This window comes from Lithobates pipiens, unplaced genomic scaffold (genome assembly GCF_037356315.1).
Source record: "Lithobates pipiens isolate NorthernLeopardFrog02 unplaced genomic scaffold, aLitPip1_a1.2 Scaffold_1, whole genome shotgun sequence".
Classification (NCBI taxonomy): Eukaryota; Metazoa; Chordata; class Amphibia; order Anura; family Ranidae; genus Lithobates; species Lithobates pipiens.
Genome location: NW_027507685.1, coordinates 43796897 through 43813615, shown reverse-complemented (window position 1 = coordinate 43813615; position 16719 = coordinate 43796897). Strand labels below are relative to the sequence as shown.

General features: G+C 38.9%; 1 protein-coding gene across 1 annotated transcript in view; it reads left to right on the top strand.

Annotated features, from left to right (window-relative positions):
* Positions 1–9700, top strand: part of CD40LG (CD40 ligand) — a 46750-nt gene extending 37050 nt beyond the window's left edge. The window contains exon 6 of the mRNA XM_077490421.1: positions 3145–9700. Coding sequence (XP_077346547.1) covers positions 3145–3530 — 386 coding nt within the window. The 3' untranslated portion in view covers positions 3531–9700. The remainder of the gene's footprint in view (positions 1–3144) is intronic.
* The last annotated feature ends 7019 nt before the right edge of the window (positions 9701–16719 follow it).

Sequence of the window (16719 nt, the reverse complement as noted above, 5' to 3'; positions counted from 1 at the left end):
GGGGTTATTTACGAAAAGGCAAATCCACTTTGCACTACAAGAAATTGCACTGAAAGTTCACTTGGAAGTGCAGTCACTGTAGATCCGAGGGGGACATGCAAGGAAAATAAAAAACAGGAAAATGTTATCACCCAATCATGTGTAAGCTAAAATACTGTTTTTTATTTTCCTTGGATGTCCCCCTCGGATTTACAGCGACTGCACTTCCAAGTGTACTTGTAGTACAAAGTGGATTTGCCTTTAGTAAATCATCCCCTGAGTCACTTTAAAAAAAAAAAGACATGACTTTCAATGTCATATTTATTAACTCAGCACAGTTTCGTCTTTCGTATTTAGTAGGAATTTTAGGATATGTTGTGTTTGTGTGTGTAAATGACAAGTCTAGTATATTTTTTTATCATAAATGTTATGCTAAAAAAATGCCACAAACTGTATAAGACAAGTACAATTAAAGCAGAACTAGAGTCTGCTTTGCTTGCCTCTTCTTCAGCGATCTTTTTCCATGTTTGCAGTCCTAGGCCAACTTCATTGGCCATGCCACGATGACAGGGCTGTATTGGCACAGGTGGCAATTCATTTTGGTACCAAAGCATACATAGATTGCACCCTAAGCTGCATGGGTGTGCCTCAATGTAGATTTAGGAAAAACTTTGCAGACAGGCAGAAGAGGAGCTTTTCTGCTTACCTTTAGCAATGTTTCATTGCAAGACTATAGATTTTCTTTAACAATACTGTTTTTGAAATCTTTAAATCCTCTTTAAAAAAATAATAAAATAAATATAAATGGTTGAGAAAGGGGGCGTTTTAAGCAAACCTTCATGTGGCGATGAAAAGAATGGAAACGTTTAGTTAGATGACAGGTACAAAACAGGAGGTGGCCCAGGCAAGTTCAAAATGGAAGGAAAGAAAAATATTCTGATCAAAATGTTTTCATAGTTAAAAAACTAGCAGATAAAAATGATACAGAAAGAGAAAAGCAAATTAAAATGACAATTGGAAAGATTTATAAGTAGGTCACTGTGTCTCATCATGACTCAGATGCAAATATGAATGCTGTGGTCACATATCACTCGATCACTTGATCATTTATTCCACCCTATTCTATAAGTTAGTTGCTTGGGAATGATTTACGTGTCACAACACTGCAGCTGGCTTGTTAATTATATGTCCATGATAGCCAAGGATTTCAAATTCAAACAACAAAGCACACTGCAAATACAGCTCTGACCAATAAAATATACTGAGTCATAAATTAAAAGGTAAATCCACACAAATCTTCTTTCTCATTTCTAATCAATGGGCGGTTTATTGGTAATTCAATATCCAGTTCCCAACTTTTTTCATGTCAATTTGACTTCAGTGATAACATCTAAAAGGCTGGAGCCCTATGTTCATGTCTTATGGAGGTTTTATCTACTAACAAAGCCATTTTTAAAAAGCCCCCCTCACTGGTACCCAGTGGGTTTCCAAAGCCCAGTCATATCACCATTATATTTGGTTGCTGTCTATTTCCATTATTATTGAATATTTACTCTACCAGTGAATGGAGGTGTCATTGCTCAGGCAGAGTAATCAAGCCATTTTAAGTGGCAAATCTGCATGTGGACAAAGATGACATATCATAAGCCCTAACGAAAATGTCTGCTGCTCAAAGAGGTGGAGCTGGTTCCTAACCCCTGTATCAACTTTGTATCCCCTTCCAGGTTGCTGAGGTTGAATCCATTGTTGATGGAGTAAAAAAGTCCTCTATTCACTGTCACAAAAGAATTAAAAAAAGGGGTGTGGGTGCCTATATGTGGCTCAATAATTGTGGGTAATGAAGCAGATTCAAGGCAAAGAGTCCTACTGCATTGTAACCAGACAATCTGCAGACCTTGTAGGAGCTAGGAGTAGTTTTGGAAAGTCAGAAATCTGGGCATCCATTTGATCTTGGGGAGATATGAGCCTGTCCTTGGGCAATTTTAACTTAGATTCACACTTGGCGTATCTGGAATTGTGGGCAAAATCGTGCAATCCTGAAAACGATTCCAGATCATGCTTAAATTACAGCAAAATGCACAATGCAGGTTTGGATGGCATCATTTTTAATGACACCCCAAATACAGTGTGATTTTGCCATGATTGTCAAGTAACAAAAACATATGGAAATCGCAAAACGCATGTTGCTAAAATGCGCCTGACTTTTTTAGAAATTTCATACATGATTGGTGTGTTTGTTGCACAGAGTACAGTCCATTTAAGTGATTGGGATGCTTTATGCATGACTTGCAGAAAACCATGCAAAATGTACACAACAAAATTTGAGTGGGAAAACGCGTTCCTGATAGTGCGGAAGGTCCCATAGCTATAGTTATGGATATTGTTGCATAGGTGAGCTTTGGAACTCCAGAATGGAGATGTTTCCACCAGAGTTTAACAAGGAAATAAGTACTGGGCTTGCGCTTCAACACTCCAGTGACAATCTGAAAATGCATTATCCATTCTGAAAGTGTAATGCCGCGTACACACGACTGGACTTTTCGACGGACTTGGTCCGGTAGACTGAATCCGCTGGACAATTCAATCGTGTGTGGGCACCAGTGGACTTTTTCTTCCCAAAAGTTTTTCTTCCCAAAAGTCCGGTGGACCTAGAAATAAAACTTGCTTCTAATCTTTCCGACAGACTCGAGTCCGGTCGAAAAAAACGGTTGTCTGTGTGCTAGTCCAACGGACTAAAACCGACGCTAGGGCAGCTATTGGCTACTGGCTACGAACTTCCTTATTCTACGTCATCATATTCGAATCCGTTGGACTTTGGGAGTGATCGTGTGTGGCCAAGTCTATTTGTTTGAAAGTCCGGTGGACCTCAGCTGCAAAGTCCGTCAGATTGTCTGCCAGACCAAGTCCGTTGAAAAGTCCGGTCGGTGTATGCGGCATTATAGGTTATGCACATGAAGGAAAGAAAAAGTTCTTGGTTTCCAAAACTCTTTTCTCTAGCAGGTTAGCCTTAGCTGGTAATAAGAAAGAAAGCAAATGCTCAGCTCAGATTATATATAGATGGCAAATGTTATGTGAGATTGTATTCCTTTTGTGGGGGGGGTCACATCTCATTGTGGTTGAAGACAAAAAATATTGGTGTTAACATGTTGTTCTTTGTCTCCCCAGGTCTTTGGTGGCGCAAAAGAAGTTACTTTTCAATGCAAAATGAAATTACTTCCACAAACAACAAACTTAAAATTGAAACACCTGGAGTTTATTATATTTACTCTCAAGTCAGTTATTGTGCTAATTTAGCAAAACCTCAAACTGCACCATTTGTACAGTCCATCCATCTGAAGCGATCAAGTGAACCTGAAAAAATTTTACTAAAAGGAGTGAACACAGTTGTCTCACCAAGAGAAGACTGTGCACTGCACTCAACCCAAATCGGGGCTGTGTTTACTTTTAAAGAAAATGACCTGTTATTTGTCAAGGTTACAGATCCAGCCTGTGTCAACTACAGCCCCGAATATACGTACTTCGGTACATTTAAGGTGGGAGACACATCCTGATCTATGGACCACAGCTAGAAGCAATGTAAATATATTTTATGATGCAAACACATTCATTGCTATTTTTAAATGTGCTACCAGGGATGAATGGGTTGGTATACAGAACAAATGCAATTATTGTAGGGATCTAATAGCTCCATTTGCTATGAATCAATCCACAAAATCTGAATGAGTAAAACAAAAAAAGCAATTTAAACATATGCAGTGAGGTTTGGTCAGTTCGTTATGAAAGCAAGATATTTTAAAATGTCTCTGAAATGTAAATGTATGTTCCAATTATTATCCAAACTAGAGTTCTAAATAGCTTAGTGCAGGTTCAAAATTGTTTGAAAAGATAAGCTTATCAATGTTAATTATTATGATACATGCATAAAAATTCTACCAATTGATTTCTGTACAACCAGCCTGTTGGGTTTTTCCAGCTTGATCGGTGCCACCAGTGCCGATCAGTGTATTCTGACATTGGAGAAGTCTCCACACTGACAGAATACAAAGGGGGTTATTTACTAAAGCTGGAGAAAGCAAAATCTGGTGCAGCTCTGCATAGAAACCAATTAGCTTCAAGGTTTTGTTGCCAAAGCTTAATTGAACAAGTTGAGGTCATAAGCTGATTGGCTACCATGCACAGCTGCACCTGTCTTTGAGTGCACCAGCTTTAGTAAACCAACCCCAAAGGCTCAGAGGGGATGATTCCCTTATCTGCATCAAGTATGTGGATGAGAGAATCAAGTCATTTTTATTTGTTCAACCCGCTGGTTGAACAGAAAAAAAAGAAAAAACTTTTCCATGGACTGCTTAAGTAAACATATCTCTATTGAATTAGATTTTTTTTGTAAAGGTTCTCAATAATCCAGGTCATGGTATAGCTAAGTAGTAGTTAATAATATTCAATGAGCTTGTTCTGTAATGTAAGACATTTCACCTTTCAGTCATGTAGTTTCCTCAGTTTAACCGCTTCAGCCCCGGAAGATTTTACCCCCTTCCTGACCAGAGCACTTTTTGTGATTCGGCCTGTGTCAGTTTAACTGACAATTGCGCGCCCCTTTGATGTCCTGTTTTCCCATAAATTATAAGTTAAAAACATTTACAGGAAGGTAATTCAAATAAGCTCATCCACTCAGTGTATTTCAGGTGGGACTCCTGCTGGGGCTTTCTGGTGGGGCTCCTGCTGGGGCTTTCTGGTGGGGCTCCTGCTGCTATCATTCCACATTCAAGTGCCATCCAGCAGCTCAAGGGTAAATGGATTAGGGTCACCGCCCCCTTCCGGATGTAACTTTTTTCTGTGTGTTCCACACACACGGCATGCGTTCCACCGCGGTCCTGGAAGAGCGGCAGCCACCTTACCTGGCTAATCCATCCACCCTTGAGCTGCTGGACACAATGGACAGCACTGGGATGTGGAATGATAGCAGTAGGAGCCCTGCCAGGGTTCCAGGGATTTGATAAACCTATTTTAATCACCTTTCTCTAAATGTTTTTAACACTGTGTGCAAAAATAAATTGCTGGCAGATTGCACTTAGAGGCGCTTTCTCTGTCCTTTCTAATTTTCTAATTTGTAACTTTAGTTCTACTTTAACAAAAACGTACAGTTTCTTCAAGTGCTTCATCTCACTGCTGTGCAGTAAGCATAGAAATCTTGTGAGAATATTTCAGCATAGAAATACAGATGCTCTAAAGAAGGGATATGCAATTAGTGGACCTCCAGCTGTTGCAGGACTACAAGTCCCATGAGGCATAGCAAGACTAACAGCCACAAGCATGACACCCAGAGGCAGAGGCATGATGGGACTTGTAGTTTGGCCACAGCTGGAGGTCCACTAATTGCATATTCCTGCTCTAAGGAGATACACAGGCATCTACAATAAACAAAGAACATACATTTTTATGAACAAAAGCCTATAAATACCCATATCTTCTGCATAGAGAGACAGGTACTAATTAAGGAATCCACTGTCCAAAAAAGTTAATTTTTATTGAAAATTGATGAATACAGTTGCTTGGTGCTTTGATTGTCCACATTTTGTGAGTCTATGACTGCCCCAAAAATAAGCAAAAACAATGAATAGAAGTGTTCCTTAGAAGCTGGCACTTGATGTCACGCATGCATTTTGTTTATTCCCAAATAAGCAATAGATTTGTTCCAAATTTGAATGAGTAAATGTATTTTTTTATTGACAGTAAACCTGTATCAATCTGACCATTTGCAGATATGGCTTTTAAGATTACATCATATTGCGTTGTGTTTTTAGTGGCAAACAGAAGTAAATGTGTCGGTCGTAATCTGAGTTCCAAAACCTTCACATTATAACTTACACAATCATCTCCCTTGTTCAGTGTAAGAAATATTCCTAAATTATCACCAATTGATCTTCCATCATAGCAGTAGTAGAGTCTTGTTCTGTTTTAGCCATTGATTAATGTGAAAAGTTTGGAATTTAATACAATATTTGTATTCTTTGAATCTTGGTCTCGTTTGCGTATTTCTACCAGATCTACACAGTATTTCAGCAATAAAATATTGGTGTTGATTTACTAAAGGCGCATAGGCTGTTCCCTTTGCAGAGGAATGTTCACATAGATTAGTGAATGTAGTGAAAATCCAATCATGAGCAAGCAGAGAAAAACATATTTGTTTGCTTGTACATGATTGGATAATGAAAACTAGCAGAGCTTCATCACATTCACTAAGCGTATGGTAAATTCCCTTGCAAAGTGCAATGTCCTTTCTGAAGTGAACAGCCTATTAGTCTTTACTAATTCAACCCTTTTGTTTCTGTGCAGGAACTCTGTAATAAAGACCAGTCACTGCTTCTCTTTCTACTTGTCTCCTTGAGTAGGGTGATTGGTTTTTCATAAGCTCCTCCATGTAGTTACCTGCAGGCAGCCTATAGTGGGCTATGTACAACACATTGATGACGTCACAGCTACTTTTACAATTTAATGTCTGTGTTTTCAATTAGATTTGATGCACACAAAGTAGACTTATATGCTTTGCGGCTATTGAGAAAAATATTTAAATCAAAGTGTTGCGCCTGGAGTTTAGATTTAAGTAATACCCTTCATTTGCTAACAAGTTAATAAAAGACAATCTTTCAGAACCCTTGCTCTGTCTTTTACACAATCCAGTAGAGAAGCACTGAAATACAACCATTAATGAAATATAACTATTTTTTTTCTAGAGACCTAAGTGGTTGTGAAAGCTTGCATCTTTAATAATATAAGTTAACCAATAAGGGGTATCACCTAAACTCCAGACTTTCTGCACAAATACGTAACATTAAAAAGCATTTAATTTCCTTGCACATGAAAGAATGTGTTTTACATATGAGATTCATGGTATTAAGATAGTATCGTAATAGTATCTGTGACTCATCAATGTAAATTTATTGATATTGATACTTTGTGTTCTTAAAAAATATCTGTGTACCCCACTTTCTCTAATTTTTTTATTTGCACATCTATATTTTTTATATGAATGATGGTTATACCACAGCTCGAATGGTTCATATCAAAATCTTTATAAAAAAAAATTATTTCAGACATATGTAAACTTACAGGCAGTTATTTGATTAAAATACATTTCAGACACTTTCTTTCTTTCTAGGTAAATGGCCTGATGGGCATAATTAAGTTGATTTACTAAAGGCAAATAGAGTGTTCACTTTGCAAGACCTTGGAGCTTAGTGCAAGAGGTGCTGCTGACTTACATCATCTAATCATGTTCCAGGAATAATGTTTTTTTTTCCCTGCCACATAATTGGGTTATGTTCACAAATTGTGGGGGTAATTCCCATGCAAAGTACAACTTCACCTGTAAAGTGAATAGCTATTTGCCTTTAGTAAATCAACCTCAATGTGGAAACGTGTATAGAAAAATTGTCTAATTGTAAAGATACTATAGCCACAAATTAAGCAACTGTTCACTAATCCAGCATTTTTTTTTTTTTTTTACTTATTAACTAATCTTAGGAATCTTGTAGAATTCACCCAGAAGCAACTGCATAGACTGTCAACTAAAGTTCAGCCATTTGACTCATCCTATAAAGTTTACTTCTCATTTATTTTACCTTATTTAAAGTTTCTCAAAATTGCACAACTTCTTTCAGAGAGAGAAAGTCAGACAAGTAACCCTTAGGCTGCTTTCACAATGAAAACTCCGGCTGTTAGCAGTAAAGCACCACTGTTTAAGCGGGGCTTTTGTGACGCTTTTCGGACACTTTTAACCCCAAAAAAAGAGGTTAAAAACTCGTGTGTTCTTCAAAAGAGGTGCCCATTCATTGCAATGGGCAGGGGCGTTTTGGGAGCGATGTATACAGTGCTCCCAAACTGCCCTAAAGATGCTGCTTGCAGGGCTTTTGCCGAATGTCCTGCAAGCGCACCGCCCGGGTGTGAAAGCACGCATTGTAATGGATCGGAGGCAGATTTCAGGCACATTACACGCACTATTTCTAGCGCTAAAATGCCTGAAAACTGCCTCAGTGTGAAAGGAGTTTTAGTGTGCAATGTAGCATGGTATGAATCAGAAAATAAGAAAATGGAAGGCCCACATAAGGTAGTAAGTATCACTATAACTATCTAACTAACTATAAAAGATATAAAAGATAAATACCTGAAAGACTATTGGAGCCAAATTCCCTATTCGGATCATGTCCCTGGAGTAATCTTAAAGACAAAATGTTAGTGTTTGCCACAAGTGGTACTTACCCACTGCCAGAAGCTAGGACCTTCAGTGATATAAGGATGATTAGGGGGAATGCATTTAGTATTTAGTATACAGGGTTACAAAAGATGGCCTCAGGAAAGACCATACCTTCATCATTTCCAACTGGTTCCAACATGCTGGTGAAAAATTAATCTCAGTGCCACAACCTATATGAAAATTATGATATGTGTGATAAAATGGGTGTATGCATGGTCAGTCTTAATAAAGTGATGTCTGTGTTAGTTGTATACTTGGGTACTGCATCTTTCCACAAAGGGCCCTGTGTACATTTCACTCTTCCTAGAACTAACAGATCACTTAGTCACTTCTAAAAAGTTTTCATTTCTTTTAATATCAGTACCTTTGATAAGTCTTTAAATGTATCATCACTTTTTTTTTCACACACTTAGACCTCCCAACATAAAAACTTGCTACGGATATGAATTGACTCAGCCTTTTCCTTACCACGTGATTTATCTGTCACATTTGTAGAAGCACTTTTTTTTTTCTAAAAGGATGTCAAGCTTAACATACTCCTATATGTTACAATAGCATTCTGAGTAACCTATATACAGAAAATCTTCAAAAAGTCAGCTGTTTCTGTTTGGCAATAGGCTGAGAAAAGGCTTACCATAGGAAGTCAGCTCTGTGGAAAAAAAAACATGGGACTAAAGCTTAACTTCTTTGTACTTTGTTTTTTCAACCAGAAATTACTATAGTGCATCAATCCACCCCGCTCCCTATTGTTGGCAGTCAGGTGGTCTTTGAACCCAGCTAGTGACAATAGAATAACACACAATTGCATTTTTTGCTAGGTAGAGTTAATACTTACAGATAAGCTTCTCTTATAGCCTGGAATTATTATTTATTTACAGCACTACAATTACTAGATATTAGATAGACTATATTAACTTTGCCCTGGCTGTCTCCTAGGGAACTTTGATTCACTTTGGAAAGATTTCCTCTTGCGTCTCTGGGACAGGAAGGGATGTGAAATCTTCCCAATGAAACAGATAAACAGGAACTTCACCCCCACTGTAATTTTTGTTTTTAAACTCCTCTTACCTTTTATGCAGCGTTGTCCATGATTCATATTCTCACGTACCTAGTAGTTCCAGTTTTGTCCCACTGTGTTCTGCTACTGAGGCATCACAACCTAGGTCCACCATCCTGGTCTTTCTTGGCCAGAGGCAGCTGGCCCACGATAACAGTGTTCTGTGTCCTACTCCTCCTCCTTTTTTATGCTTTGTTTACTTTCTTTTGCTGGGCCCTACCCTTTGTAATTATTGTTGCCTAGGCAAAAACTGTCATATCCCCAATCCCTTAACCTCCTGGGATACTATGTCACACATCCCAAGAGGTTGAGGGTTCGGGGACAAGTCACGCTCGCCTAGACAAGAATGGTGACAATTAGTGGGGGCCAGCAAAAAGAAATTAAACAAAGCATTAAAAAACATTACTAGTTTCTAGTGTGCTGGAGGGGGGGGGGGGGGCTGGTAGTGCAGGGAGAAATAGTGAGGTCAACTTAAAGTGATACTAAACCCTCTGCTTTTTTATCCTACTCCTGCTCCTTTAAGATAGTGTAGTGTGTTTTTACTTTCCTTAATTTTCGTTTTGAAATAATTTTTTTTTGGGGAGTCCGTTTTCTTTTCACTTCCTGTCTTTCTTCCAGATGGGTGCCCCGTTCTGCAGAGCCGTTCTAAAGAAGGTGTCCCATGCATGCATGCTCCCACCACTGGGACTACTACCCTGTGGGAAGACGCTGTCTGCGCTCACAGGCACGGGAGCTGTGATTGGCATGGGAATCGGGCGCTCATCACCGCAGTCTGGCCTTTCCCCCACCTGTGTCTTTTAGAAGTGACCGTTATTCAGCAGAATATGGGCATGCTGGGGAGGCGGGAATGGGCGCGGCTGCTGGGAGGTGTCTGTGTACAGAAGGCTGTACTAGATATCGAGAACAAGGATCGTTCTTGTTCGGACAGGGAAAAAGCGGCAATGCCGATAAGCAGTAGGGAGTTGTAGTTAAAAATCACATATGACGCAGTGGCAGGGAGCACGCTCAAAGACCCGGAAGTGGTGGCAATCCAAAGAGACTATAAACTAGGAAGTGGAGAAAATAAGTATGTAGAAAATAGGGAAAATAAAAATTTTGATGGAAAAAATATATAGATGCCAGATGTTTGCAGCAGATATATGATAAAAAAATGTATCTTTACAACCCCTTTAAATCTAAAAATAAATAGCTTTGGCCACTCTTACAGTTTAGTTTAGCAGCTGGTTTGGTGTAGCTCTTGGGACTCCAGTAGAAAGATTCTCCCATTGTAGGTCCAAACGGAGCATATCTTGCCATCTCATTCCTCCTGCACCTTTCCACTCTTCATATTGCATCATCGATAATATAAAAAATCCAAGTGGCTTGACACAGAAAGTGTGCGATAAAAGCAACTAGAGTTCACAAAAGAATTCACTTGAGAGTCAGTCACCAAACTATGAAAAATATGATCTTGCCATCCAGCAGCTAACAAAACTAACATCATTTTTGGGTGAAATAGGGCCTAGCAAATGGAACAAATTAAATTTTTGTGGTTAAATATTAAAATAAAACATGTAAATACTTGTGTACTGTATATATCTATATATATATATGTATGTATTTATAAAGAAAAATGTTTTAGTATTTTTATATGCAAAAATAATCTGTACAGTATTTAAGTTATTAAAATGTATATACATAATGTTTATCGTGTCTACGTTTTTATTATTTGATTTTCAAGCAACATCGTTTTTATTTATTTTTTATTAAAATGAAAGGCTACAGACCAGAAATAGCATCAGGTTATAGGTTTATATATTGCAAACAGGTAGAAAAATAGTTAAGCTTAAGCGCTTTCTGGTGAATCAAATAACATAATGCAAATGCTGGTAATGGAAGCAATGGGGGGGGGGGGGGTATTTACTAAAATTGAAAAATCTGGTGCAGCTCTGAAACCAATCAGCTTCCAGTTTTTTTTTATTTTTATTTTTTTATAATTTTTATTCAGTTTTTTTAATAACAAACAATATTAGCCCACACAAGGGCCAAACATCAACCCACGCAGGGGCCACTTCCTACCACGGGAACCGCAGCAGGACAGAACACTGAATATAAACCAACTTACTTAAACTACAACCACAGTATGGGGAGAGGATAATTTCAGGGCGAATCATGCTCAACATAATAACAGAAGGAAGTTGCATCCTGAAAACACGTTAGGGTCAATGTTTTACCAGATTAGTAAGAATCCGTTAAAAACTAGTTAGTGGCTACTGCATCACCTGCTGTAATAGCATCCTCTAACCAACAGGTCCATATCTTCTCTAATTTCTGTGGGCATGAATTCACGTTACAAAGTAGACCTGTCGAAGCGATTCGCAGCTCCAGAAGCTCTCCGTTGCTGGCTGCAGGAGGCGACAGTGTGGAGAGTGATTCAGAGCATCACGTTTTGTTTTATACAAACTAGGCTACATTGCAGTGTGAATTGGATACATAAGAAACAAATGTTTTTTTTTGTGTGTGTCCTTGCAGGGATAGGCATTTTGCAATGCATGAAAAAGACCTGTCAACACAGTATGTGGAAAATCACCCCTATTGTCAAAGCCTAATTGAACAAGATGATCTTAGAAGCTAATTGGATACCATGTACACCTGCACCAAATTCTTAGTGCTCCAGCTTTAGTTACTAACCCCCAATGATTACACAGAAACAAGGGGTTGACATAAAAGAGATAACTAAAAGGCTTCAGCTTGTATAATAGTGTGAACAGCATTCATTGACAAAGCATTTAATGAGCTTTCAGCAAGCTTTTAGGCTCCATGTAAACTATAAGCTAAACAAATGGCATAAAAACGCTGGATAAAAATACGCTCATAATAGTGTTTCTGCGCCAGCTTTTAGCAGCATTTTAGCAACAGTTGGGAGCGTTCAGTGTTTTTTTTTTTGTTGGCAAACTATTCCAAAAAATAGAAAAAAAAAGGGGGGGGGGTGTTTCTGCTCCTAGAAGCTGAAGCTTAAAAAACATTTCTATACTAAAAGTAGGGTGCATGGACACATAGGACAACACTATTTGCTTTTAGAAGCAGAAAAAAAAATGCTTGAAAGCGTTATTTTTAAAATATGGTGCATGGAGCCTGAAAGTACAGTTCAACTCCAGTTTGTAAATGCTGAACACAGAACCTAATGGGAGTGTCGCTTGCCACTTTAAGCAAGCTGTTAGTAGGCTTCAACAGGCTTTCAACAACTTCAATAAATTCTGAAGCCTGCTAGCAGCGTGTTTAACCGATTCAGCTTCGGAAGGTTTACCCCCCTTCATGACCAGGCCATTTTTTGCAATACGGCACTGCCTTACTTTGACAATTGCGCGGTTGTGCGACACTGTACCCCAAATAAAAAGATGTCTGTTTTTTCCCACAAATAGAGCTTTCTTTTGGTGGTATTTGATCACCTCTGTAGTTTTTATTTTTTGTGCTATAAATAAAAGAGACCGTCTATTTTGAAAAAAAATGTTACTTTCTGCTATAAAACACACAAGATCTAATTTCTTCATTAGTTTAGGCCAATATGCATTCTTCTATATGTTTTTGGTAAAGAGAAATCCCAATATGGGTATATTGATTGGTTTGTGCAAACATTATTGTGTCTACAAACTATGAGATATTTTTATGGAATTTTTATTTTTTTACTAGCATTGGAGGCGATCAGCAACTTATAGTGGGACTGCAAAATTGCGGCGGACAAATCAGACACAAAGTGACACTTTTTGGGGACCAGTGACAGTGCTAAAAAATATGCTCTGTCACTGAACTAATGAGAGGCAGGGAAAGTCTTAACATCGGGGCGATCAATGGGTTAAATGTGTCCCTAGGGAGTGGTTTCTAACTGTGTGGGAGGTGCTTGCACTGTGGGAAGACAGAGATCCGTGTTCCTGCTTAGCATCTGCCTTGTTTACATAGGCAGGCCTCCATTCTGCCTCTGTCGGGAACGATCAGTGTGTCCAATCACAGCGGGAGCTGGTCGTTGGTGGTGTGCCGCAAACCCAAAAGTAAACATAACGTACAGGTACGTGATTTTGCCTGTAGGAGCCACCGCCCCGTGGTCAGCAAGAGGTTAAAGTGGCAATCAACACTGCCATTAGGATACGTGTTCAACAATTACAAACTGGAATTGAATGATTTAAAAGCTTCAATAAAGCTTGATGAAAGCTCTGCAAATGTTTTTGCAAAGCTTGCTGTTCACACTGCTCTTATGCAAGCTGAAGCCTTTGTGAAACTACTGAACCTACTGGCTCCTTATTTTCTCCATGTCACAAATCTTGTTATAAAAGCTCATTCAATGTTGAAGATCACTATTTTCATTCATTACTTTTTTCACTTTTAGAGGTTTTTTTTAGCTATTTTTCTGTGTTTCATGGAATTTCACATTTATAGATATGTCAAGTTTGATTTGTGGTAATGCGGACGCCATCTTAACAAAAAAAGAATGAACTGCTCATTCCTCATTTGTAGTGTGTGGAGCTATGCATATTACAATTTACATGGTTCTACCCACTATCCTAAAAAAGGGGGAGATAGCATAAAAAGCAAGGCTCTATAACAGCAGCAAATGCAACAGCAAAAAATAAAAATAGGATTTTTAAAACAGCTTACCTGTAAAATCCTTTTCTTTGAAGTACATCACGGGACACAGAGCCATAGTAGTTACTATGTGTGTTATCGGCCACCTTCAGGTGATGGACACTGGCACGCCTTAAGACAAAAAGTGCACTCCCTATATAACCCATCCCCCTACTGGGAGTACCTCAGTTTTGTAGCCAAACAATATACGTGTACACCAAGAAGGGAGGGACCTCTGTGTCCCATGAACAAAGAAAAGGATTTTTACAGGTAAGCCGTTTTAAAAATCGTATTTTCTTATCGTACATCACGGGACACAGAGCCATAGTAGTTACTATATGGGATGTCCCATAGCAATGCCAACTGAAGGGAGGGAGACACAACAAAAGTAGGGCAATAAGAGACTAGAGGATTTATACTGCAGCCTGCAGTACACTGCACCCAAATGTGATATCCTCATGATCTTTTACATCTATTTGATAGAATCTGGTAAATGTATAGACTGAAGACTAAGTTGCAGCCTTGCACATTTGAACGATGGAGGCTTGGTGATGCACTGCCCAGGAAGCACTAACAGCCCTACAGGAGTGCGTTTTGATTTGAGAGGGTAGACTCCACCTTTTAAACCATAAGCTTGAACGATTACTTGTTGAACCTATTTAGAATATTAGATTCCGATGCTGCCTGTCCTCTTTTAGGATCTTCAGGCATCAAACAAAAAGCATCAGTTTTCCAAATTGGAGCAATCGTCTTTAAGTAGACATTTGGTAATGGAGTAGAGGGTGCTAGTGACGAAAAGGTTTTCCTAACCATAGTGTCTCTAGACATTTTAAACTTTTTCATAATAGTAATCCAACACTTCTAACCTTTTTATAGCATAGACAGAATCTCCAGGCATTAGAGGGGCAGACACATGAAGAGAGCTATATCACAAAACGAAACCCATTGGCTGTATCAATTGCACACTATGCAACCTTTTGGGATGAACATCGAATTCATTTCTTTTTGTCAAATGATTGATCGCTTTGTATGTCTGCATTCCCTGTACATGGTTCCCTCTCTCTACTTTCACCACTAGTTAGGAAGTGGTTCATCCAATTTTCTTATTTTTTTGGGGGGATATTTGTCTAATTTGATCATGAGTAATGCAAGTGTTTATTATTGTAACTGTATGCAATAAAAAAATAATGGGCATGTATGTTAACTGACACTGTGGCTGCATAGCTTAAACCCTTTGCGTGTTCAATTTCACTAAACACATTTTTAAATTGAATACATTTCCTGTTTTATCATTCAAGATATTCCAATCTACTTGATGCTTCTGGTAAAATGAAATCTTTTCTGCCATAAAGACTGAATAAATTCAGCACACATAAATGTCTTTTACAGTGCCTTGCGGAAGTATTCGGCCCCCCTTGAACTTTTCAACCTTTTGCCACATTTCAGGCTTCAAACATAAAGATATAAAATTTTTAATTTTTGTGAAGAATCACCAACAAGTGGGACACAATTGTGAAGTGGAACGAAATCTATTGGATTTTTGAAACTTTTTTAACTAATAAAAAAATTAAAAGTGGGGCGTGCAAAATTATTCGGCCCCCTTGCGTAATACTTTGTAGAGCCACTTTTTGCTGCGATTACAGCTGCAAGTCGCTTGGGGTATGTCTCTATCAGACTATCTATTGCAAAACAGCTCGAGCTCAGTGAGGTTGGATGGAGAGCGTTTGTGAACAGCAGTTTTCAGCTCTTTCCACAGATTCTCGATTGGATTCAGGTCTGGACTTTGACTTGGCCATTCTAACACCTGGATACGTTTTTATTTGTGAACCATTCCTTTGTAGATTTTGCTGTATGTTTGGGATCATTGTCTTGTTGGAAGATAAATCTCCGTCCTAGTTTCAGGTCTTTTGCAGACTCCAACAGGTTTTCATCCAGAATGGTCCTGTATTTGGCTGCATCCATCTTCCCCTCAATTTTAACCATCTTCCCTGTTCCTGCTGAAGAAAAGCAGGCCCAAACCATGATGCTGCCACCACCATGTTTGACAGTGGGGATGGTGTGTTGAGGGTGATGAGCTGTGTTGCTTTTACGCCGAACACATCGTTTTGCATTGTGGGCAAAAAGTTCGATTTTGGTTTCATCTGACCAGAACACCTTCTTCCACATGTTTGGTGTGTCTCCCAGGTGGCTTGTGGCAAACTTTAGATGAGAGTTTTTATGGATATCTTTGAGAAATGGCTTTCTTCTTGCCACTCTTCCATAAAGGCCAGATTTGTGCAGTGTACGACTGATTGTTGTCCTATGGACAGACTCTCCCACCTCAGCTGTAGTTCTCTGCAGTTCATCCAGAGTGATCATGGGCCTCTTGGCTGCATCTCTGATCAGTCTTCTCCTTGTCTGAGCTGAAAGTTTAGAGGGACGGCCAGGTCTTGGTAGATTTGCAGTGGTCTGATACTCCTTCCATTTCAAAATGATCGCTTGCACAGTGCTCCTTGGGATGTTTAAAGCTTGGGAAATCTTTTTGTATCCAAATCCGGCTTTAAACTTCTCCACAACAGTATTACGGACCTGCCTGGTGTGTTCCTTGGTCTTCATGATGCTCTCTGCGCTTTCAACAGAACCCTGAGACTATCACAGAGCAGGTGCATTTATACAGAGACTTGATTACACACAGGTGGATTCTATTTCTCACCATCAGTCATTTAGGACAACATTGGATCATTCAGAGATCCTCGCTGAACTTCTGGAGTGAGTTTGCTGCACTGAAAGTAAAGGGGCTGAATAATTTTGCACGCACCACTTTTCAGTATTTTATTTGCTAAAAAAGTTTAAAATA